Source organism: Sphaerodactylus townsendi, linkage group LG06, assembly GCF_021028975.2.
Source record: "Sphaerodactylus townsendi isolate TG3544 linkage group LG06, MPM_Stown_v2.3, whole genome shotgun sequence".
NCBI lineage: Eukaryota > Metazoa > Chordata > Lepidosauria > Squamata > Sphaerodactylidae > Sphaerodactylus > Sphaerodactylus townsendi.
The window spans coordinates 60667341-60693150 of NC_059430.1; the positions used below are offsets into that span (position 1 = coordinate 60667341).

The following is a 25810-nucleotide window of genomic DNA, read 5'->3' on the forward strand; positions in this document are numbered from 1 at the left end:
TCTGAATGAGTTTTAATTTCCGGATCATGGCTAAAGGCAAGCCCGCGAGTTACAGTAGTCTAACCTGGAGGTGACAGTTGCATGGATCACCGTTGCTAGATCAGAATGGGAGAGGTACGGGGCCAGTTGCCGTGCCTGCCGCAGATGGTAAAAAGTATTCTGGGCTAACCGGGTGACCTGGGTCTTCAGCGACAAAGCTGGATCCAGGATCACCCGTAGGCTTTTGGCCGATGAGGCAAGCTGAAGCGCCTCACCATGCAGCATAGGCAGGCCAAAGGACTCCGGACACTCTCCCCCCCCGACTCCAGCCAGAGGGACCTCCCGGCCTTTTCTTTGCTTAGGATTTTAACTTCAAGCAGCCGACTTGCACTCAACCAACCAGCAACAGCATCTAAACAACGCTGGAGAGAATCAGGGGCCGAAGACGGGTGACCCGCCATCATGAACATGAGCTGCGTGTCATCTGCATATTGATGGCACTGAAGCCCAAAACTCCAGACTAAACCTGCCAGGGGGTGCATGTAGATGTTAAAGAGCATTGGGGAGAGGAACGCCCCCTGCAGCACCCCACAAATTATGGGATGACGCCTGGAGTTCTCTCCCCCCAATGCCACCTGCAGTCCCCGGCCTTGGAGAAATGAAGCCAGCCAACACAAAGCTGACCCCCGAACTCCAATACCAGTGAGGCGGTGGACCAAAAGGTCATGATCTACCACATCAAATGCTGCAGTGAGATCTAATAACACCAGCAGCGCCGAACCGCCTCTGTCCAAGTGAAGCCGGAGTTCGTCCATGACGGCAACCAACACCGTCTCGGTCCCATGACCAGCGCGGAAGCCGGACTGGAAGGGATCCAATACGTTTGCATCATCCAGGAACTGCTGGAGCTGCTCCGCCACTGCTCGCTCAATTACCTTACCCAGAAATGGAAGATTCGAAACTGGGCGGTAATTGGCCAGATCCTGAGGATCTAACAGCAGTCTTTTCAGGAGCGGGCGGACCACTGCGTCTTTAAGCCGACCTGGAAAAACTCCTTGCTCAAGGGAGTTGTTGACAATATCCAACAGGTGGCTCTGTAGTTCCTCCCTGCTAGCTTTCACCAACCAGGAAGGGCATGGGTCAATAATTAGTAACCCACTCTCGGGAACTGGTGAGAACCTGCTGGATCCCACCATTGGCCCCTACCCAGAACACCCCAATAAGATAAGAGATGCTACAGAAAAAAATCAACTTCCTTCATGGGAAATACATAAACCAAATGCTGGAAAAATTAGAGCAGTTTTGCTATGGAAGTTGTCTTCAGTATACAGAACATTAACATGCAAAGGACATCCCCTAATAATAGTTATTAGAAATGGGAGTGATTCAGACACAGTGAAAATCAACACTGAGGTCACTGACCGCAAAACAGGAGGAAAATTATTTATTTATTTAGTCACATTTTTGTTTATTTTGTCACATTTTAAATATGGAAATAGCTGGGGTTTTTTTAAAAAAACTTTTGAATATAAGCAAAATGTACCAAATTAAAAGTTAAGGAAGTGAGATAATTCCAATAAGGTAATTTATCCAGATCAAGGTATGCTGGGCTACATTTTGCAAAGATATTTGGTAGGGCAGATAGCTGGTGAGGAGTAGTTTTTAGTGATTTAAAAAGGTCAACCTGTAGAAGACTAGTAAAAGAGTTGCCAATGTTATATGAGGTTTCCACAATTTACACTTCTTGCTTATGTTTTTTGAAAGGCTTGTTCTTGACATTTCTTATGCCACAATAGTTTATAGGCTGTAATTGGAAACATAGACTCACTTGTGTTTAAAAAGATGAAGTCCCCCCCCCCCCACCCGTATTTAATTCCTCAGTGGCTACTGGTTTTAGAGAAGCCCACAGCACTTTCTATGTAATTTATTACACTTCTATAAAGTGATTATAATTCACTTAAGTACCACAAGTGACAAATTGTTCTTGCAAATATCTATAGTTCTCATTTGAAACACTGAAGGATTTTGCGAAGTAATTTTATACTGTATTGCATTTGAGGTAGTTTGGGCTTGCTGCAAATAGCACATGTATCTGTCTGTGAGGAGAGAGCCAGACACTAGTAGTGACTGAGAAAGACAGAGGCTGTATTCAGAAATCATATTTAACCAGGGTTAAGGAAAAATGTGCATGAACACAGCCAAATTGTCAGTCTTCTGACAGTGCTTTTCTTTTCTCTCCCTCATTTTTACTTAAAGAATTATGATTTTAAAACTAACTTCAATTAACAATGATGTACAATTACAGGCGTCTAGACTAGCAGGAGTTATCTCTTCCCACGCTAAAGTCCAAATTACTTGTTGCATTTTACTCATGGTCCCAACTGGGATTTGCAACAGCATGCTAACTGCAAGTTCTCTGTGGTGACTCAGTTAAGAAGTTCTGCAGAGGTCTGATTCAGACTGGGACTGTGGCACAGTGGCAGAAGAAGCTTCTGCCTTGCCCACCACACCAAATCCCAGAAGTGAAAGACCTCAAAAGGCAGTTATTTGCCTCACTGGGGCTGTCGCACATGCATTGAATACAGGGCAAATTACACTCCTGGGCCATTTGGAGTTAGGAAAAGGGTGTGTGGGGCGGGAGAAAGCACCCATTCCTCCCCCAGCACCACAGCCTCAAACAGAATTGTATCAATTGGCTCTTGCCAATGGGTAACTTGCAGCTCGCATTCTGTTGCAAGTCCCCATTGAAACCCGGAGTTAAAAATAACGTGTAGTTTGGCCCTAAGTTTCTAAACCTAGATAAACTCTGGTTTAGAATTTGTTAGTGGGGGTGCTGATATCAATTATCTTATTTGCCTTCCGAGGTCACTGGAATTAATGGTTAATTATGACTTTCTGTGTAACAAGAAAAGGAGAGGAACTGCGAACTATGGCATTTATTTGAGACTAGTACTAAGCCAAGCTTTTGTAAACATTTTTCCTTAACCACAGTTAAATGTGATATCAGGATAGAGCCAGTGACTATAGCCCAATGTATGCTTTTCTCTAAAAAGGAAGTTTGAGTTCCGCATAAGATTGAGACTTATAGCCACTTCATATGTTGAGCAAGAGGAGAAAAAGAGAAACTTTAAATATGAACTCCCACCCCCATCAATCTATTGATGCTGATGTTATTGTAATTGAAAAGAAAGCAATATTAATTCCTGCAGTAGTGGCTGTTGAAGTGGTTGCTGCTGTAAGATAAGAAGCTTCATTGCAGAGATAGCCATGATAATTGGGAATTGGACTTAGGATCAGAATTTATCCATCCTAGAAAAAGCATATGTAAAACTGGTAAGGCATTGATTGGAGTAAGCTCCAATGAACCATTACATTGGAGTAAGCTACAATAAACTTGCATTAAAAATTTACCTGCATAGGATAAGGCTCTAAAGTACTTATAAGAGGAAGGTGCACATACCAGCCAAAACAATGGCTGCAGGGTTCGAGTTAAATGTTAAAGCAGCTTTGAAGTTATAAGAAAGAGATTGAAAATTTAAAGCCAAGAGCTGTGCACACCTCATTAGAATCAAGCTATGTGGGAAGGCCAATCTGCTGCTTCCTGGTCAAGCATGCTTACCCACTGGAAAGGGGGCTTCAGAAAAGCAAGATAAAAGAGCCTTTCAAAGTAGAAGTGCACAGTGACATTTTTATGAGCGCCAGTCAAGAAAGTTTCTGAGCACTGAGCAGCTCACAGCCATTTACATAGCGAATATCACAAAGGGCAACGAAGACAGCTATAAAGGATTTAACATGCTGGTTCTTGGGTGGAGTGGCGCGCTACAGAAGGATGAATCAGACAACTTTGGTTGTCATAATTACAATTCCAAATCTCTCTGGTTTTCTCTTGATTTTTTTCTTCTTTAGATGAATGAAGAATTCAACAGTTACATCTAAATTTTCACTGAAAGGTGCTCAGGGAAAAACAAAACCAAATGGAAGGAATGTATTCAGCCCTCTGATATGGCAAAAGGAGACTAAAATTTTGTGGTACAGTCTGCAGTATGAATTCTCTCCATTTCATCTTGAGGGGTTTTTTAAAATGAACTTTAAGATCCTTCTACAATGCTTTTAAAATGTCTGAAGAGTTTGGTCGTTGATCTTACCACACAGACACTGTACAGCAAAGCCGAAGTTCTGGATTTAATTTTCAGTTTCAGACTAAACAGTGCATCTACAGTGAAAAGCAAGGCGACGGCTCCTGAGCAAAATGGGATGAAGGAAATGCTTTTCTTGAAGACCACTGAATGTGAAACTACTGAGCACCCTTTTGAACCAGAAAAGAGCTTTTCAAAGCTGAAAATTTTTGCATTGGTTTTAATAAGTCCTGCAACTTTAAAAAAAAGCAGAAACACTGTATTAATTCAGCTGCCATTTCATTATTTAATATTCCAGCATATATATCTGTAATTTAAGCCATCTTGTGGTAAATCTAGAAATATGTGATTCTGCCTCCCTAAAGGTGGTAATGGTTTGATGACATACCCTTCTCATCTGGTTACTATGATAGTCTCCTCAAGAGTATACAGTACTGTGGTCAGAGGTCTTTGTTTCTCATGGTCTCGAATACCCCTGAGCAGCAGAATATAGCTCCATCTGCCAAACAAACGATATTTCTACAAACAAGGCTCCCCACCCCCCCAGTTTCTTTTTGTACTTAACAGCTTAATGAAAAAATGCCTGTCTGGTTCAAAAGTTACAGCAGCCATTCAAAGGGCATTTAGGAATGCTTTCAGTGTCTCTGTGAAGTAGCTATAATATATAATGTGCCACACAAGCTGGTCCTATTGTTCTGTGGAAACTCTTCAAGTGAAAAGTGTGGCAGATCCATTCATTGTATGGCTGCTATGTAGAAGCCATAATATGGAAAAAATGTTAATTTGAAGCCTCTACCCAGCTACCACAATGTATAATGTGGCATGAATGGGTAATGGTAAATCAACATAAGATTGTTAGCAGAGGAATTTGATAGGAACATACACATGGATTAATTACACAGCACTGTACATCTCAGATGCTACCACCACACTTACCAAAGGCCCACCAACTATGTGTAATGGAAGTATCCACCACCCACTATCCTCCTGATATAGCCACCATGGTGTGAGACAGAGGCAAGGTGCAAATTTGCCATGCATGTAAAGTCTCAATATATGAGAACCCAAACCCTGGAAAATCTAGCTGTCAGTTTGTGCATACAGCAAATGTACATGCACTGTACAGACATACATTGCTGCTGTTCATTCAACAAGGTGACAGTACATATTATGGAGGGATAATTATGCATAACTGGCCCAAGGACTTTTGGTGCTCTAGGCAGTGAATTTATTTATTTATTGGATTTGTAACTTGCTCTCCCTCATCGAAATGGACTCAGAGTAGTTCATATGCATAAACTTATACAGTAAAACCAATTGCATATTATATTTCCAATCTAGCCTTATGGCACCTTTCCCTTATACATAAACCCAGTGAGTGAGTGAGTGAGTGAGTGAGGGAGGGAGGGAGGGAGGGAGTGAGCGAGCAAGCTTATTAATAAACCTAGATAAACAAAAATAAAAAATAAAAAGAGGAAAAAATGGGGTCCACTAAAATAACACTGCTGCTGCTCTCAACAATAATTCTAGTGGAGAATCTCTGTCTTACAGGCCCTGTAGAACTCAGATAAATTCTGCAAGGACCTGGTCTCAATGGACACAGCTTTTTATCAGGTCTGGTTGAGGACAGCTGGACAAACTTCAGGTCAGGGACCACAAGTAAGTTGTTACTTGCTGCTTGCAATACTCTCTGGGGGACATATTACGAGAGGTAGTCTTGAAGGTATGAACGGTCCCAAACTGCTCAGGGCTTTAAAGCTTAATATCAGAACTTTGAATTTGAATTAGCACTCCCTCTGGAGCCAATACATCTGATGGAGCACTGGCTGGATATGCGCTGTCCATGGTACACCCATGAAGTCCCATTCTGAACCAACTGATGTTTCTGGATCAGTCTTAAGGGCAGCCCCATGTACAGTGATTTACAGTAGTCTAATCTGGAGGGGCCATTGCATGGATCATTGTGGCTGGGTCGGGATAAGCCAGGTAGGTCACCAGCTGTTTAGCTTGGTGCAGATGGAAAAATGCCTGTCTAGCTGCATGTGTGACCTGTGCCTCCATAATAAGGGAGATGTCCAGAATCACATCCAGGCTCCTGACTGTTGGCATAGCTGCACCATCAACAGAATAACTATGCCACAGCGCCAAACCTCAAGGAAATGATTGCACACACACACAAACACCTGCATTGAGACAGGAAGCCATGCCCACTCTTCTTGCCCTCCAATAGTGCAGCAAGGCAAGGTGCACCATGGGTAAGCTTCTGCCTACCTTCCTCAATCCACCCCCACATTGAAAGGAGGTAGTGAGAGAAGAACATAAGCCACTGCTGATTATTCTTGCCTCCTAGCAAAACAAGCAGAAGCAGCATGGCAGAAGGAAGGAGGAGGACTGTCCCAGGCTCAGCCCTCTCTTGCTCACTGGTGGAGGGAGAGAAAGTGCAAGCTAGCTGTGGTCACTCACTAGGGCCCAAGGGTGTTTCTCTGTTTTGCTGCTTGCTGCAACACTCCAATGCTGTAGGCAGGAGGGCTGGTAAGTGACAGACCTATCTGGCAATCTTCTGTTTCTGGGGCTCACGACACTTGTCTAGGGCTGCCTAGTGGACAGGCAGGCCTTGGGTAGTAGTAATGTCTAATAATGGTGATGTACTTGAACCTCCAGATAAAAGAGAATTGTCTTTAAAACAGGATTTGTAGTGGTGAAAGTGTCAGGTTTGGATATGGGAGACCCATTTTTGAATTCCCACTAACTCATAAAAGCTTTCTGGGATAATTTGAGCCAGTCACGCACTCTCAGACTCATGTACTCACAGGGCAGTTATGAAGATAAAGCGGAAGCCACTTTAGGTCCTCAAGGGGATGAAAGTGGGGCAAATAATACTTGGGTGCTGAGATGCTCAGGAGAAAGGGAAACATAAATATTTTGAATAATTAATGTACTTAGCTACCATATATACTCGCGTATAAGCCGAGTTTTTCAGCCCTGTTTAAAGGCTGAGAAAAGCCCCCTCGGCTTATACGCGAGTCACCATTTTCTATCAATGGCAAGCAGGCTGGGGGCTAGCTGGGTCAACCTCCCTGCAGCCCGGAAGCCCCTTGTCGCTGCCCTCCTCCAGAGTGAGGGGGGAACCCCGAGGCACCCTGGCTGGCTGGGCTTCCTCAAACCGGGAGGCAGAGGGAGCTCCTTATTTGGGCAGTGACATCAGGGGGAGTCACTGCCCAAATAAGGAGCCTTCCTCTCTCACCCGCCGCTGGAGTTTGGAGGAAGCCCAGCTAGCTGGCAGGCAGAGGGAGGTCCTTATTTGGGCAGTGACTCCCCCTGATGTCACTGCCCAAATAAGGAGCTCCCTCTGCCTGCTGGCTGGGTTTGACAAAGCCCAGCTAGCCGGCAGGCAGAGGGAGCTCCTTATTTGGGCAGTGACTCCCCCTGATTTCACTGCCCAAATAAGGACCTCCCTCTGCCTCCTGGCTTCCCACCCTCGGCTTATACCCGAGTCAATAAGTTTTCCCAGGTTTGGGCAGTAAAATTAGGTGCCTCGGCTTATACACGGGTCAGCTTATACACAAGTATATATGGTAGATATGCTCCAGTTGATTGGGGTTTGGCTGTTGAGATCAGAAGAAAGAAATGAATTAAGTATTCCATGGAGCATTCTTCAGTGGGCTTTGTACTAATCCTCTGAAAGTAACTCACCACCTCAAAGCTCAACCCAATTTTAGGAGAGTTTAAATTGTATGTTGGAGTATTCACAATGAAAAACAGATTAAAATCTTTACAGCCATCAGCTCACATTGACTGTGTAAATAATTACGTGAATTGGTTTGTTTTAGTAAAGCAAAAACCCTGAAAGTCCTAGTGGCTTTTTATCATTCTAATTTGTATTAAGAATATGCAAACAGTAGTTCAGAAACATCAGGGAAACCTGCAACAATTAGTGTGCATACCTACCTCGGATACAAAGGATAAAAAATTATATTATTCCTGACTCCAAGGACAACTTTATTTATTACTTTTTCTGACACAGAGGTCAATCTCTTTTGTATTAGAAAAAGCATTTTTGAAAACAATATTTTAGAGGTATAATGCAAACATTTTCTGCTATAAGCCTCTGTAAGATCCTTTCCGCACAGGTCAATAAAAGCAGGGGAAAGGTGGGTTATATGAACCTGCCTTCACCCCAGCCCCTTTGCACAGCTGGCTGTCCTGTGGACATTGGCCAGGGTGCACGCCTTCTCATGAAGGCACTTCCCCCCCTGCCCCTGCCTGCCTTTCCCCCCGCTGCCTGCTTGTGAAGCAGGCAGGGCTGCCCCCGGGCCATGTTACAGCCCATTCCCCCTGCATTGCTTTGCAGATGGGAGCCGGGGAAGGAGTTTTTGAGAATTGGGTTATGTGCAATTCTCATGTTTTAATGTGGCTCACAGCAGCAGCCAAGCCAGATTAGAACAAAAGAATCGCATATAACCCAATTGTCAAAAAAACTGGGTTGAGGGGGAAATGTGGAGTGGATTCACATTAGGATCAGGATCCATGCAAAGTCCCCCTCACACCAGGTTTTTTACCAGTGTTATCCCAGTGTTATCCCAGTTTAATTGGCCCATGCGGAAAGGGCCGAAGTTTCTGATCCATGGGTCCAGGGAACATATTCTCCCCACCATTCCAATATATACAAAAGATGTTCAACTAAAACAGACTGGTTCTTAGACCAAGCCATGTGACCGCAAGGATTATACTAAATGTTAATATATAATCTGGTAATATATGATTTCCTGTAAACAGATGGGCTTATAATGATGCCAATCATTCTAAAGACATTGTATTTTCAGCCCTTTTTTTATAGAACATCAGACTATTCAAAATTTTAGATACTTCTGCATGCTATTTTTATGCTCCAGAAAATATAAAAATAAAGTATGTCCTGTTATTTTTAAAAAGTTTCACTCTGACCATTTTTATAACATTTCCCCAAGAATAAGTATTTCCTTTGTATTATTACTACAATGTATTTCATCTACATGATACTTAGGCTTAAGATACAGCTGTTGCGAATGGCTTGCGAAGCAGGAAACTGGCCAATTTTGTCCTTTTGGGTTTTTTTGGTAATTTAAACAAACAAAATGACTATAGTACATTTTACTGGAAAGATCAGTCTAGTTTTAGGGCATCAATGACAGTTCAAGAAACTTGCCGTATTTGGATATGAGAGATACATAAGTACTTTTCTCCACTGGTAGATCTGCTATCCTTTTGTAACTCAAGTTCACCACAGGGATTCTCCCTGTTGTTATAAATCATTTCAAAGCTATCATGAGAACCGCACATATCTAATGATTTAAGAGTTTGTATTAATACTGAGAGAATATCACTTCCCAGTGGAATCTGCTATTGCATTCTCCAGCTGCAAGATGGGGAATCCTCAGGGTTCTGTAATTGTCTGAAAATACTGCTGAATTTTACACAGAGCCTTCTTGGCTCTAAGCAAGAAAGCATCTGTCTCGCAAGTAAGATTTAGTGAATGTATTTGCCATGTAGTGTGTCTAAAAGCTAGAACACAGTGACATTTATAGAATTGTGGTAAAAAAAGGGGAGTATTGTATGATGTACAATGATCTAAAAAAACAAACAAACCCAGTTACTATATAGAGATGGCAACAAACATTACCAGTTTAATGTAAAGCAAAAATCTAATCTGAACATCCTTGAAAATATACCACTCTAAAAAGTTTAAGCCCAAGCCACCAGCAATAAAACAATGTTTTACTTCATTATACTGCATATGCACAGGCCTGGTGAACATAGCAGGCACAAATTAACGCCACCAAGCTAACATAATAGGATCTCTGAAATAGAACCCAAGTCAGTTTCAACTGTCAAAATAAGATCATAGATGGCTGATATGTTCCCAACGGATCCTTCGACTGAAATAGGACCAAATAGGGAAATAGGCTCTAATTGTGATCTTTTCTTTCACCCTGTTATTTCTCATCACAACTCCACCATTGCTGGTCCCAAGCCCGGATGCAAAAGGAGTGGGTTGAGAGTTAAGTTAGCAACCCATCCCCATAAAACCCCAATCACTATGGAAACAACAAAAAGAACTTCAAGCATTTCCGGTAAACCAGGAGGGAGATTGCTTTCACATAACATGATGTGAGAGCAAACCAGCACTCGTGTCCGGTACCTGATGTCAGAAACGATCTTCTCTGCCAAAAACATTACAAGCGTTGGAGCATGGAACATACGAACCCTTTACCAAAGTAGACTACTTGCCCAACTCCTACAGATATTTGATGACTACCAACTGGACATTCTAGGTGACAGTGAGGTCAGCTGGACAACAAATGGGTGGATCAACAGCAATGGCAACACCATCTTGTAAGTGGGTCATGAACATTGACATGAATGTGGGGTCGGCCTTATCCTGAGCAAACGAGCTGAAAAAGCACTCATCAATTGGCAACCCATCAACAACTGGATCATCACAGCCTGTTTTGCTCATGGACATGACAAAGCAACTGTTGTACAGGCTTATGCACCAACGAACAGTGCAGATGATGCAACAAAAATGAATTTTACAAACAGCTCCAATACGTCTTTGCTAACATCCCAAATCACGACCTAAAGCTCCTGATTGGTGATTTCAATGCCCAATTAGGTGGCAGCCGACAAGGATTTGAGAATGTGATTGGAGCTCACACATCCTCTGTTCAGCTCAGAGACAATGGTGAGCGATTGCTGTCGTTCTGGAAAAAAATGGGTTGTGTGTTGAAAACACATATTTCCAACATCGGAGGATCCACAAGAAGACTTGGCAGTCACCAGATGGGCAAACCTTCAATGAAATTGATTTCATCTGTAACAGCCAGAGGTGGAGGTCAGCAATGCATGATGCAAGGGTCTACAGAAAGGCAGATGTTGGATCAGACTATTATCTAGTCAGAGTCACTGCCACTGCCACCACCTTTGCCTTGGAACTCCATAATTGCTTCAACCTTCTCAAGAAAATGGCAAATGGCTGGAGTAATCTTAGGGACACCATCACAGAATGTGCCCAAAACACTATTGGGAGATGCTGAGGGTGACGGAAGGAACACTGGATCCAAGACCAAACATGGAAGCTGATAGATGAAAGAAAATCCATAAAACTGAAATGGGAGCAGGCTAAAGGTGCAGATGAAATGGAAGAGCTTGACTGACTTGTTAAGAAAAGCTGCCGAAAAGACAAGAAGGATTGGATGGAACAGAAAGGCGCAGAAACACAAAAAGTAGATGACTGAAATTATCTTAAAACCCTCTACCACATCATCAGTGAACTGACTGGAACCAAGGACAGCTCTAATGTCCCGATTAGGGACAAGAATGGAAAGCTCCTAACCACCCAAGAGGAGCAGAACAAAAGGTGGATTGAACACTTTCAATAAATCCTCAACCAACCAGGCCCGGCTACCACATATGACTTTGATTCAGAAGATGCCCAAGACGAGTTCCAAATGAACACTGGTGAGATTACCAATTGAAGAAGTAAAGACTGCAATCAAGACTCTCAAAAACAACAAGGGAGCTGGGTTGGATGAAATACCCGCAGAGATTCTGAAACATGGTGGGCAGGCAATGGCAGAAGCACTGACGTTGCTATTCAACAATTGCTGGCAAAGGGGTGCAGTCCCAGAAGATTGGCAAAGAGGTCCATGGTCAAGTTCTCCAAGAAGGACTATATCTCCAACTGCACCAATTGGCAGAGCATCACACTCCTCTCAGTCCCTGGGAAAGCATTCTGCATGACCTCCATTGTGATCCTGACAGCCATTTATGCTAGTGAGACCTGGAAGGCATCAACAAGTGTCAACAACAGGCTCGACAACTTCCAACAAAAATGCCTACTCCAGATCCTGAAGATCCAATATTATGACCACATCACTAACGAAGAGGTGCTCCAAAGAATTGGCACGTGCAAACTCCATACCATCGTTGCACACAGAAGACTGACTGGCTGATCACGTCCTTCACATGGAGAATGGTTGGATCCCAAAGATGGCAATGTGGTGAATACCTCCTGATGCCAAATGACAACGAGGACACTCCCAAAACATTTGGAGAAGAACATTTGAGCAAGACCTGAAGGTACTGAATATTGCATGGGAAGAGGCTGAAACACTCACCCAAGACTGGAAATGCTAGAGAACACTTGTTGCCCGATATGCTACTGAGCATGATGGATTTGATGATGATTTCTCATAATTGCCATTTCTTCTCCTGGCCATACACTTTTGTGTACACCCCTGTCCCATGTAGACTGCTTTCAATTCCATCATCATCATAGTTACAACCATCTATGGCCATGGATTGAGAAAGCTGCAACTGTGCTTGGGATGTCTGTCTCCCAAACACGTAGTAAGAAAAAATCAACCTCCCTTTACCAGAAGGAACAGTTTAAACATCTTATTGGTATTACCTCTTGAATCATGCGGAATAATATTTGTGTTTATCCACAAAATACTGACACAATTATTCATAACGACAGGAAGAACTCCCTTGGGGAACCTGTGATAGGATACCTGATATCCTTGCAAGCCTGCAGAAAGTTTTAAAAGATCTTGTAGAAAAGTGTATACTTTTACACTATTTTCTTATTTACTTACTTTCTTGCTTCATTTATAATATAGCTTTCTCACTGAGACTCAAGGCAGATTCCAAATGATAGAACTGTACATATGGGTGTTATGATTTCAAATCTATGTTCTTAGCCTATTTGCCTCCTGGGCATTATATTACTTTCTTTTTGCCCACTAGATAGAATCATTGGCTCTAGCTTTTCCCTTATCTCTGAACTCACGTAGCTGGGTCTTTGGATTGGGTCTTCGGTTTCTGACTCCAGCTCTCCCTTACAGGATTGGTGAAAGAACTTGCAATTTGCTTTTCAGGTAGAAGAAGAATCTAGAGCAAGCTAGATCTTTCAGATCCAAACTGTAATGAAATATGTCAGCTTGTTTGGGTGCAATATTTCCAAGTCTCACATACTGATATGTTTCTAACTTAATCCATAATGTCCCATGAAAAACCATCTGTGAAGATATTTTGAAGGAAACAGATGGAAAAGGAAGTGATTCCTCTGAATGTAGTATAAGATTTACATTATCCTCCATGAAACTCCATGTAGTCCATATGTTTATATAATTTATTACTATTTCCTTAGACAGCTCAGATTAGGAAGCCTGCATGAGCTCATACCCTTGTTAATTTTGACCATGAACTATTTACTTTTGCAGGCCAATTTGACAGGATAGAATAAAAGGGAAAAATAAAATAGACTGAGAGGGAAACATATGGCCCAGTTGTCTGGGCCATGTTTGTCCAATTCGAGGACAGGCCACCTATACTTGTACAGGACAGTTGCGGGCCTAGATTCCCCAGATCTTATTTACCAAAAAATGAACACCTCTAGCCCTTGTAGACCCATAAATAAGAAGCCAAGAAAGCACAAATTATTCTGCCTGCTCCCACTTTCTAGTCAATGGGGAGAACCACTGCTATGATAGTCATTGCTATGACTGACTTGCCTGCTATGTTTCTTCCTGACAAACTTCGCTGCTGAGAAGAAAGAATTAACAAATCCTGACATGAGAAAATGCTTTCCTTTTGCATGATGTAGGTGTATGGAGGATTGAATGCAGGCTGTAGGAGATCATTGTTTGAATCCTTGCTTAGCAATAAAATATACTGGGTAACCCTGTGTCAGTCTCTCATTCTTTCTCAGCCTACTTTCTATGAGCAGACACAAAACAAATGAAAAACAATGCAATGATTGATGTGCGCTGTTTGCATATTTTGAAAGCACATGGCAAAATATGCAGATTCAGCTATCCGGTTATAGGGAACAAGAAAACAACTATCTCAGAACTACAGACAGAATTTTCCTTCTTCCCAGGCATTATAGCTTTCAATTGTTTAATATTTAAAGCTTTTGAAATATAGAGTTGCCAATTATTTGATTCTAAGATTTAATGTGCTGAGTTGCTTCACTGTCCAAGTGGCTGCTTGAGGGCCCATACTGGTGTGGACTGATCATGTCAGAGGATTCAAGGTGAGCTACAGAGAAAGTATGTCTTCTGCTTTCTGTTCTAGAATGATCCAAGCCACAGTGCAGAGATATACTCTGCACTGTGTTTTTGGATCATTCTTTCTGCGGTCCACCTTTTTGATTTAGTTTGTTATAAAAGTCTAACAATGCAATCTAAATTGGGGGGCGGGTACATGGAGGTGGCGAGGGATGCCACTACAAAGGTGGTGATGCATTGCCTTCATGGGGACTTCAGGCAGCGTGGAAAGGAGGGGGCGTTTAAATCCCTCTAGCCGCCTGAATTGCCCCATAGGACAAACAGACTTACACTGGACTTTCATGCAGCATAAGTCAGCAGGGCTGGGAGCTGGCGTTCCCAGTCTGGAATGCCAGTGGAAGCCAACTAGCATCAGCTCCACCCCCAGGAATGTTCCAGCCAACTCTGCCCTGCACTGGCATCCACTTGGACACCAGCACAGCTTTGTGATGGCCTGGACTTCTGGGTTTGCCTGCCATAAAGCTGGGGGGTGGGGGGTGGAACACTGGTGTTTTTGCACTGTCTGCTGGCGTGGGTGCCCCTTACACCAATGGAGGGGGCAAATTCACTGGCACAGCCCTCCAGCACTTCCACAGCAAAGTCATCCCCCCATCTAAATTGGGTTGTAAGTTCCTGATCAGGAATCCTATGGATAAGTGCTGAGCAGCAAATCTCTAACAAGTGGCTCCAAGAAGACTGAAATATGAGTCATTATCCAAATAATAAAATAATCCCTTTCTATAATTATTTCATTAATTATATTTTAAATAGCACATGTTCCTATTTACCAAGTGGCTACTTTTTTTTTGTTCAATCTGTTGTGCTTTGATTTGCATTTCACACTTCTTTCTAGTGGTGCCCCAAACCTTCATCGCACTAAATGAAAGAGAATACAAAAATTTCAATCGGTTGACTAAAATTCTGCCAAAATGGTTGACTAAAATTCTGCCAAATTTAGCAGAAACAAACCATTTTTATTCTGAACCTCACACAATCTATTCTTGTACTTCATATTAATTCACACAGAATAACTGCCATTCTCAAATTCTATTCTTAAAGTCAGTAACATAAACTTCAAATCCAAAAAAATAAAACAAAAAAAGAATCAAATGCCACAACAACCAATGCAGGAGCAGAACAACATTCAATTCCTCCTGCCTGCAGAGCAGCAGGTCCCCAGGAGCCCTGCCACCTCCCCCCACCCCCAACAGCTAGCCTGGGCTGCAGTACAGCTGATCCACAGCCCAGCACCCAGGCCCACAGAGCTGCTTATCTGCAGACCTCTCACCCTCTCCCCATCCCAAGCCACACCTTCCAACCCTCCCCCACCCGAAGCCTCACCTTGCCCCCTCCCCCACCAGAACTCTCACCTTTCCGACCTCCCCCCATCTGAAGCCACTCCGTCCGCCCTACCCCAATCTGCCACCCCAAGCCTCACCTTGCTGCACTCTCCCCACCCCAAGCCACTCCTCTCCAGTCTTTCCCACCCCCCAATCACAGACCCAGAACCAGGTAAGTGCCAAGAGTCGTGCTGCGAGCAAGGAGGGGGCACTACTGCCCCAGTGAAACCCATTGCAGGGGAGATGCTTCCTCTTCCACCCTTTGCTAGGGCTCATTGCATCTCCCCCACAATGGGCGTTGATGCTAGTTCATCTACAAACATTAATTGAGAAGATGCAAAACTATTCCCTTTAAAACAACAAACTGCCAAAAGTGGGCTGTAATTCATGCAAGTTGAATATATGGCAGCACAAGAGTCTTGGTTGTGTAATCTGAATAAAATCATCTTGACTAGTGTCAAAACATTCCTTTCCATTCCCTACACATAATTTTATTGTCAGCTACTGAGCTTAACACTCCCTAAATAATTTCCATATCCATTTCTTACCTGAGCTGGTTTCTTCTGGACTACCTGTTGTGGCTGCAGAGAAAAACAAAGCGTCAGAATGAGTATATCTCAGGATCCTGATTTCATATAAACTGTACAAAATATGTATTGTTGAAGGCTTTCATGGCCAGAATCACTATGATGTTGTGGGTTTTCCAGGTTGTATGGCCATGTTCCAGTAGTATTTTCTCTTGAAGTTTCGCCTGCATCTGTGGCTGGCATCTTCAGAGGATGCAGGTGAAACGTCAGGAGAAAATACCACTGGAACACAGATGTACAAAATATGTAAGAGATCTGTAAGATAGTACAAATTCCCTGTTCTGAGTATATGTCTAGAACTACATATTTTACCATTTTGTTATATCAAACTGATTAATTAGGAACTGATTAATTAGGAACTGATTAATTAGGAACCTTCACAACACTGAACAATTAATAATAGTTGGTAACCAATTTTTTTGCATAATCTCTATGTTCAGCTGCATGCAGTTAAAATCATGCATACATGATTTCAAGATGGATGCCAGAAGTACATGCAAGATATAGTTGTACAGTATATTCTGTTGTTCTTCATAGTATTTCAGGAGAAAATACAGATGTATGTTAAAGATTAATGATATACCACTATATGCTACATAAACCTAAAGTGACAGGTTAACAGTTGCTATTATTGAGGCCATACTGTTCTGTGTACAACATTATTCTGTTCTAAAGGATTCCTATTTGTCCTTTGCATCTGGAACTTGAGTGGGAAGTATTTTTAAGCATGTGTTCAATTTTCTGTTCACTCTAAAGATGTAGATTAAAATACAATGGGCTGTTGAACAACAAGGTTCTGATTTCATTCCCTTTGGAACATGCAAGAATTGTCTATCCCTGAGAATGTGCAGCTTCTTGAAAGGAAAATAGTTCAGTCACTCTGCAAAGAGCTGACAAAGGAATTAACTACACATACTCATTTACAGATAAAGAAGTATCCTTTGGAACAAAATACAAGACATCAATTTAGGACCAGATTTCAACAAACCAAAGCTCAAATTTATAGAAAAGTTGTCAAAAATATTTAACTCCTATTGAATTCTGTATTCAATAAGCTGTGAGGAATGGGTGCAGGGGCAATTCATTACAGCTTGTACAGGGAGGTTTCAGCTCTTGGTCAAGGGTTCAGATCCACAGAATAGCTTCAAATGGTTTCTGTAAGGCTCATAGGTGGGATTCACTCAACTTTTCCATTGGCGGAAAGGGAGGAAAAGTCTCTTTGACTAACGGAAAGCTATGTTGGGCATCATGGGACCTGTGTGGACGAAAGCCATATGAATCAGGAGCTGCAGTAAGGGGAAAAGTTGGGCAATATTGAGTAAAAAAGCTGGCTGGATCCCATCCCTAATATTTTAAAAAATAACAATACTTGGATACTTCAGATTGTGTAGATAGCACTATATTTCCGTAGGCCTTGCTGATGTCAGAAGATTTTCCATTGAGAGGAAATAATCTCAGTGTTACAGCCCCTGAGAAATGTCAGTTTCTGGAAGTCTATTTAGACCACCTCTATGTGAAGTTTGTTACATTTGAATAGGTCCTTGGTAAAAACTTTGGGAAACACTGAGAAAAGGCATGGTAATACATGGAAACAAGAATTCACCACCATCATGGAAGGAAGAATTCTACAATTGCAGAATAAATCCCAGTCCTGCCAAAGGAGAGATCTTATTCAAACATAGAACTCATTCATTCACAGATCTCAGCTTGACTTAATAATTACTGTAGGAGCAAAGTCCAAACAATTTCAGCCCTAAACTATACAGTGCTGCATACCAATGGTAAAATCTTCTACTCATGCATATCAACAGAGCTCTTAATTTACTATATTTGAGGGATCTTTTCCCTGTTTAAAAGCTTTAATAACTTTATCTGAACCAAAGCAGTTTCCCTTGTTAAACTTGAGAGCAAATAAGTATTGTAGAGATGGTATCTTTTTTTCAGGTTCTCTGTGTTGATCATAACGTGAAATAAATTATCTTTCCGTTGGCATACCTCTTTTTCTGGCTGAAATGAAACCATTGGAGAAGTATTAAAATTTTAAAAAGAGAGGATAAACTAGCATGTTAAGCCATTGTACTTCATGTCACAGGTCAACATTTAAAAAATCATAAACTATCACCCAGCCTGATAAAAGAGAGCAGCCATCAGCTTGAAGATAGAGGAAAATCTCAGAACAAGAAAGATTTCTGTAAACCTTGGTCTATATCCATTCATTCAACGTACTATATTTTCCCTTTGCTTTAAAATATAAATATATGAATGGACACTCTATTGTGCTTTCTCTTATGCAGCTATTCATTAAAGTAAAAACAAACCAAAATAAACTTTCAGAAAAACTTTTGGGTCCAGTCTGGAGTCACTGGGTGCCAAAGGCTGAGAAAACATATTGGCAGCTTCAACCCCAAACAGCACTGAAAGTATTCAGGGATCTGCTTGGTGGTCTGTAAAGTATGAAGTACTGTATGGAAGGGCAGCGGGTAGAATTACTGTGACACATACTAGGCAGCAAACCAGGGCTGGCCTTGTTTCAGACATTGTCTTTCCTCTCATTGAAGTGTCAGGACCTAATTCATGGAAAATTTGGCGAGTTGGCAGCTGTTTCAGAGGATTTCATTGAGTTGCAGTGTGCTGGAGTCACATGAATGCAGGGTAGCTAGCCAAGAAATAGGGGGATTTCTGAGCAGAAGAAATGAGTCAGCCTGCAAGAATGTCTGTGGGTTTGATGTGGTTTTGGAGTAAACATGTGTACAGGTGTAATTGGCAGGGGAGGGGAAAGAGGCCACAGGAGTGCTAATGGTTGACATTATTAAAAAGAGCAAGAGCTTTTGAAATGTACAGCCATATTGCAGCAACACTTCAATCCCAAAGGACAGCGTGGAGAAGGAGTCTGATCAGCTCAAGATTTGCAGTTGATATTCAGGGAGAATTACCAAGGATTGCATCTGCCTGCATGGGACAATCCCCTGCAATATAACTTAATACGGAAGAAAGTTGCCAACTAAGATTTTAAAAACCCACAACAAACTACCTATTTAACCATAAATGTCTTTGTGCATTTGCAGCTCTATGTTATTGTGTAAGGAGAAAGGCATTGTGAACAGGAAATGGGTAGGGGTGTGTGCGTGTGCTAGTGTGATAGTGATATCTTCTCAATGAGTTTAAATTTTTGTGTATAATCTATACTAAACTACAGTTTAATGCTCAGCTACTTGAAAAAGAAGCTTAGAATGCTTCCTTTTGTAATAATTAGACCCAAAACATTCCGATACAAGCTAGGCTCTTGGCTCAAATTACAGATGGGAAAGGAAAAAGATAGATTTGGGAGTGAGAAGGGAAAAGAGCTGAAAATGTAAACAGGGCACTGGGGTTTACCACATCTCATCCAATGTTCAGCCCTCTTTTCTGCTGAATGCTTTTGGAATATTGCCAGACTATGCAGCAAGAAAACTTTTGTCTGGATACTGGGCTCAAATGGGCTATTTATTCGTGGTTCAGAGGTTGTAAATCTCTGACTACCAGTGTCATAGGCCCTATTGTTGAATCACCACAGGAACTGGTTGGCCACTGGGTGAGGCAGGATGCTGGACTACATGGACCACTGATCTGATCCAGCAGGGCTCTTCTTATGTTCTCATATCCAAGGACAATTCGGAGAACATTGTACAATTATAATGATATTTAGTATTATGCATTTTCCCAAAGCATTTATACAAATTATCTCAGTAATCCATGCCACCAAACCTGCCCAGCAAGTCTCCAATATTATCTTTGTATTAGGGAATAAGAAACTGAGATAATATTTTGCCTAAAATGATCAATTGGGTGTAGATAACTTCCAGTTGAGAGCCTTTGATCCAAAAGCAGGTATCTGCTGATGGAAAGGATGTCTGTCCATAAAAAAGGGCAGCCTAACCTTCCCTGTCATACAGCAGCCAACTGATTTCCAAAATGCTGTTCCTGGATGACAGAGGACCCCACTAATACCAATCACTTCTTTATTAGCGGAATTTTTCTGTAGAACTCAATCCATACTTGTCAAAAAGCTTCCAGAATGCCTGTTTCAAGGAGTAGTTAAAAGAAAGGCAGAAAGGGGAGAAATCAATGGCTGTGCATGTATAAGAAAAACCAGAGGCGTTCCTCCCATTGGGCAAAGTGGGCAGTTGCCCTGGGCACAGCCCTGTGGGGGGGGGGGGGGGGCAGGTTTGTTTGTGGGATTTTTGTATTTTCAGTGTTTTTCCATTTTTGGCCTGCAGAGGGCGCAGTTTTTAGGCTAGCAGCACCAAAATTTCAGGGATGTTCTGGGAGACTCTCCTGATGCTATCACCCAGGTTTGGTGAGGTTTGGTTCAGGGAGTCCAAAGTTATGGCCTCCCAAAGGGGGTGCCCCATCCCCCATTGTTTCCAATGGGAGCTAATGGGAGATGAGGCTACACCTTTGAGGGTCGATAACTTTGGACCTCCTGAACCAAACTTCACCAAACCTGGGAGATATCATCAGGAGAATCTTTTACTGATACCACCCAGGTTTTGTGAAGTTTGGTCCAGGGGGTCCAAAGCTATGGGACTCTGTGTGCAAAGGGGGTGCCCTCCATCATCCATTGTGCCTACTGGGAGCTATCAGAAGATGGGGGTTAAGACCTTTTAGGGTCCAAAGTTATGGACCCTCAAAGGTGTAGCCCCCATCTTCTGTTAGCTCCCATTGATGTAGCCCCCATCTTCTGTTAGCTCCCTAAACCAAACTTCACCAAACCTTGGGTGTGGTAATTAATAGGGGAGTCTCCTAAAGATGCTCCCTGAAAGTTTATAGGTGTTGCTAACACCATTGCACCTCCCTGCCAGCAGGCACCTTCCTGAAATTTCCCCTAGATTTTCCTTTAAATCCCCCTGCCTTGACATGGATTTAAAGGGAGAATCTGAGGTCCCTAGTTTAAACATTGCAAGTGATAAGCTGTTTCAGGGTGGGGGAGAATCAACCCTGGCAACAGGTCATCATCATCCACTGTTGTTTAAATTGGGAACCCCAGATTCTCCTCCTTTAAGGTGGATTTAAAAGGAGAATCTGGGCAATCCCTAGTTTAAACACCATTGAAAATGATGCTGTTTGGGGGTGGATTCCAGCATCACTGGTTTAGGGAGCCCAGATTCTCCCTTTGGAAACATTGGAGTGACAAGGTTTCCCACCAATTGGGGGTACCTGGATACAACACCATAAAAAAATGTTTTCATAGCAGTAATAAAACATTTTGAGCATTTTTGAAAATGTTTTCAAAAAAAAATTTTCTGCTGTGTGGCATGGCCTATTGCTGTGCTCAGGATTTCCGTGAGTTGGGCCATGTTCTATAAATGTGATGGTGGACTTTGAACAACCTTGGTGTAAAAAAATCATTGCTTGGTCACAGTGGGGGAGGGTGTGGCTGCCTTAAAATGGGGCGCTAAACTCCAGTTTGTCTAGATACACGCTCACTGGCTGGCGTGGCTATAAGGGGGGGTGTGCTACAATTGGGTAATGGCCTGGGGGGCATCAAACTCAGGTTTTGCCCAGGGCTCCAGTTTGCCTAGTTACGCCACTGAGAAAAACACTTTGTTATAGTCAGCATTGTGAGGCATGTACCCAGCCTGGCAATATTGCATGTAATGCTGTCCATGGAGAGAGGAAGGTAAGGGTGATTCATGGAAAGGGAGGGATATCTGATACCCTTGTCTTCTGCCAATCCCTAAAGCCCAGTTAACTGTATTTCTGCACCTGGTCCAAGAACAGTTTATAGGACTAGGCAGTTACTGGAGTTTGTGCTTTTACTGAAGTTTCCGGAACAAAAGGTCATGATTTCAGCTTTCCTTACCTCATGTTTACAATTAACTAGCCACTTGTGGGGTTTATGAACATAAGAGTCAAAAGTAGCTGGAATGCATCCTAACATTTGATACTGTCAAGAATATTTGTAGTTAACTTCATATGCTTAGGAATTAGGACAATAGTAACCTGTAGGAAATTTTGGAATTTCTGTGTTTTATTTTCTTTTTCTTCCTTTTTTATTGCATTTGGCACAGTGTACGGACTTTAATATCAAGTATAATAAGTTGAATAATGCAAATGAGAGCTATAGTTTTATTAAACTAGCTTCCTAAATTCTCCAGGAGCTTTATAGAAAAACACATACAATCTCATGGTGTTGCATTGTGTGTTCCTGCATTGCAGGGGGTGAGTGGCCCTTGGGGTCTCTTCCAACTCTATAATTCAGGGGTGGGCAATTATTTTTTCCATGGGGCCACATAAGAAACAGAAAATATTGTGGAAGGCCAGGCCAAAAGGCAGGGGGGCGAGGCGCTTTTGAAAGCCCCGCAGAAGCCGGCAGCCAAGGCAACCGACTTCTGCAGGGCTTTCAAAGGCGCCTCGCTCCCCAGTACAGCAGGGGGGCCAGTCAGGGTCATCCGGTGGGTCGGATGTGGCCCGTGGGCCGTATAATGCCCAGGTCTGCTATAATTCTATGATTGCAGAAATCATTTCACCACTTGGAAACTAATTTTTACTTCACAGGGGTTAAACAGAAGAGTAGTATTCCCAAAATGATTTCATGGGTACTCTTTTTGGACTCAAAATACATTCCCACAAAAAAGCCAATTCAAGCAAATTAACATTTTCAAGACTTACAAAATATCAAGATTGCACTAAAATAACCTTTTGTGTTGTTGTACTGCTTTTTAAATTCTGAAGTGCCTAAGTTTGTTTGTTTTTTTTGGTCCAGCAGGACTTGGACATAATAATTCTCCTGGGATTTGTTTTATAGGATACAACAGTTCTTAGTGACACTGTCAATGTTCATCATGCAATAGCGAGTGAGATCGTCTGCAGCTTTCAGGCTGGGTAGCACCAACATGCACTGAATTTCATTACTGAAACCCTTGGAACTATCTGTCTCTGTACACATGTATGACAGTGAACAATCTGAAAAATGAGTTCAGTCAAATGCTAAATAACTGTCACTCTGTGAAGTAAGGATCTTAGGCAAGGACGTAGGTAAGGGGGGCTCCCGGGCTTAAACTCCCCCATTACATGTCCAAAGCTCCGCCCCCCCGTTTGTGGGTTTTTTGTATTTTTAATTTTTTTTCCAGTTTTTAGCCTGCAGTGGGGCACATTTTTAGGCTAGCAGCACCAAAATTTCAAGGATTTTTTTGGAGACTCTTCTGATGATACCACCCAAGTTTGGTGAGGTTTGGTTCAGGGGGTCCAAAGTTATGGACTCCCAAAGGGGGTGCCCCATCCCCCATTGTTTCCAATGGGAGCTAATAGGAGATGGGGCTACACTTTTGAGGGTCCATAACTTTGGACCCCCTAAACCAAACTTCACCAAACCTGGGTGGTATCATCAGGAGAGTCTCTTAAAGATACCCTGAAATTTTGGTGCTGCTAGCTTAACAATTGCACCCCTGACAGCAGGCACCCTCCAAATTTCCCCAGATTCTCCTTTTAAATCCACCCCCTTCGGCATGGATTTAAAGGGAGAATCTGAGATCCCCAGTTTAAACATTGAAAGTGATGCTGTTTCAGGGTGGGGGATAATCCACCCCAAAACAGCATCACTTTCAATGTTGTTTTAACTGGGGACCCCAGATTCTCCCTTTAAGGTGGATTTAAAAGGAGAATCAGGGCTTCCTAGTTTAAACACCATTGAAAGTGATGCTGTTTGGGGGTGGATTCCAACATCACAGTGGCCACCCATGGGCCCCCTCCCCTGCAAATCTCAGATTCTTCACCAGGATCCATTTTCCCTAGCTACACCTCTGCGTGGAGGGGAGGGCAGAAGGGAGTGCTGGCTGGTAGCCCAGCCGCTGGGGGGTGGGGGGCAGGCAGGCAAAGCAGGGGACGGGCGGGGCAGGGGAGTCTGCTGTCCCTGGCCTCAGAGAGCTGCTGACTGAATCTGTTGCTTAGGAGTGCTTTTTCACTTACATTTAGGGTGCAGACTCTATCTCAACAGGTCTGCAATTGTTACATTCATCCAGGCTTTTCCCAACTTCCAGAAATAATTATTTGTTCACCATACTTTTTACCAGTTTGCTTCTGAGTTCAATTCAAGGAGAAGTTTTAATCTACGTAGCCTTTTACAGCAAGGGACCAAAATACCTGATAAACTGTCTTTCCCTTTTGACAGCAAGATCAAGCAAGAACAGAATCTTCTTTGTGATAGTTCTTACTCTCTGGAATAATTTCCTGAAGAGTAGAAAGGAATGTAGCACTTTTCTTTTTATGGCATTTGGCTGAATAAAGTTATTTTGCCGTTATTACTTTTGTAATTTTGACTTGTTTATATTACTGTATTTTGGTGATTTAAGTCATTGTTGGTTGGTAATAATGTTAACTAGGGAAAAATGGTATAGAAATATTTTGAATAAACAAACAAAGAAATTACCTGTCACCTCAGGGACCATTTGCTGTTCTCTGCATTTACGAAGAGGCTGCTGGTGTCTGCTTCCTGGCTGCCATGTTTCCTTATTGAGTTGTGCATGTTCGTATGGCAGCCAGGACTGGAGCTTGGGCAGCCACTGCCAATGGTAGAGAAAGCTGTAGTTATGACAAGGGAAGGGAAAGGGGATAGTTCCTCAGCTCTCCATTTGGAGAGGATCAGTGGGACATACAGTCTACGTACTGAGGAAGGGTAAGATAAACATGAAACTGAGCCATAGTTGAGCATCATAATGTTCTTCCTCAGGCAAAAAATGGTCAGAGAAAAATCAACAAAAATGCTGATATTAATGTATATTTCTGAGTTATGAAAGACAAAAGTGTACTTTCTTGACCCTTTTCGGAATATTCTGGAAGAAAAATGTCCAAACACAGTTTTCAAGGACAGATGTGGCCTTAAAGTGACTTTATTTAATCATTTCTGGAATTTTTTCCCCTATGCAAACACATTTTTCTCCAGGAAAGAAAGAAATATGGGCTAGATCCCATGGAACATTTATGCTGATACAAGAATTGGTTAATGGACCACAACTTCTTTCCTCCCCCTACTGCTGCAGCTCCAAATGCCCCCCCCCCCATCCTAATGCTAGAGGAAGGGAAAAGGAGAAAAATTGTTCTAGGCTGATGGAAACGCTTCCATCAGAGGAAATGGTCTACTGGATCCAAGCCCATATTTTTCTCTAACACAATAATTTCACAAATCTTTAGGCACAGAGCACTTGCTGAGAACTCACCAATGTTTTTCAAAGTTATCACGTAAAGCATCCATAAGAATAAGATGTAGATTTCACTTGACCATTTTAAGATAGTAATAAAGCTTCTACAAACTGCCATTTTTGTTTGACTTGATGGATCTTTTTAAAGATCTCATATGTGTAAAGATGAACATCATCTCCTGGCTCATTTTAAATTTAAAGCTTCTATGTGATGAATTATAATTTCTTAATTCAAAATATAATTTTCCCTTGCACAGTTTCTTAGAGTTAATGAATTACAATTTCAATTATAATAATATCATACAAGAGGTCAGTGACAATGCTGAAAACATTGCAATTTATGGAGGTTTAACCAGGGCAGTCCCACATCAGCTCATATAGTAATTTGTACTGCCTTTCTTTGGTATGTGAGCATAATGTGATATTTTGTTACAGACCAGTCTGCACAATCAGAAACACTTCACTGTAGGCCAAACACATCCTAATTATTTGTATGATCCT

General features: G+C 42.3%; 1 protein-coding gene across 4 annotated transcripts in view; it reads right to left on the reverse strand.

Annotated features, from left to right (window-relative positions):
- HMGA2 (high mobility group AT-hook 2) overlaps positions 1 to 25810 on the reverse strand; it is a 193401-nt gene that overhangs the window by 14890 nt on the left and 152701 nt on the right. The window contains exons 4-5 of one of the 4 annotated variants that reach the window (XR_007244920.1): positions 24541 to 24692; positions 16095 to 16127 (exon numbers count right to left, since the gene is read on the reverse strand). The exons of 1 other annotated variant lie outside the window; for it this stretch is intronic. Coding sequence is in view for 2 of the 3 variants with exons in the window: in XM_048502170.1 (XP_048358127.1) it covers positions 16095 to 16127; positions 24541 to 24673 (166 nt within the window). In the remaining variant the exon portion in view is untranslated. The remainder of the gene's footprint in view (positions 1 to 16094; positions 16128 to 24540; positions 24693 to 25810) is intronic. 2 more of the 4 variants (XM_048502170.1, XM_048502171.1) reach the window with 2 other exon arrangements.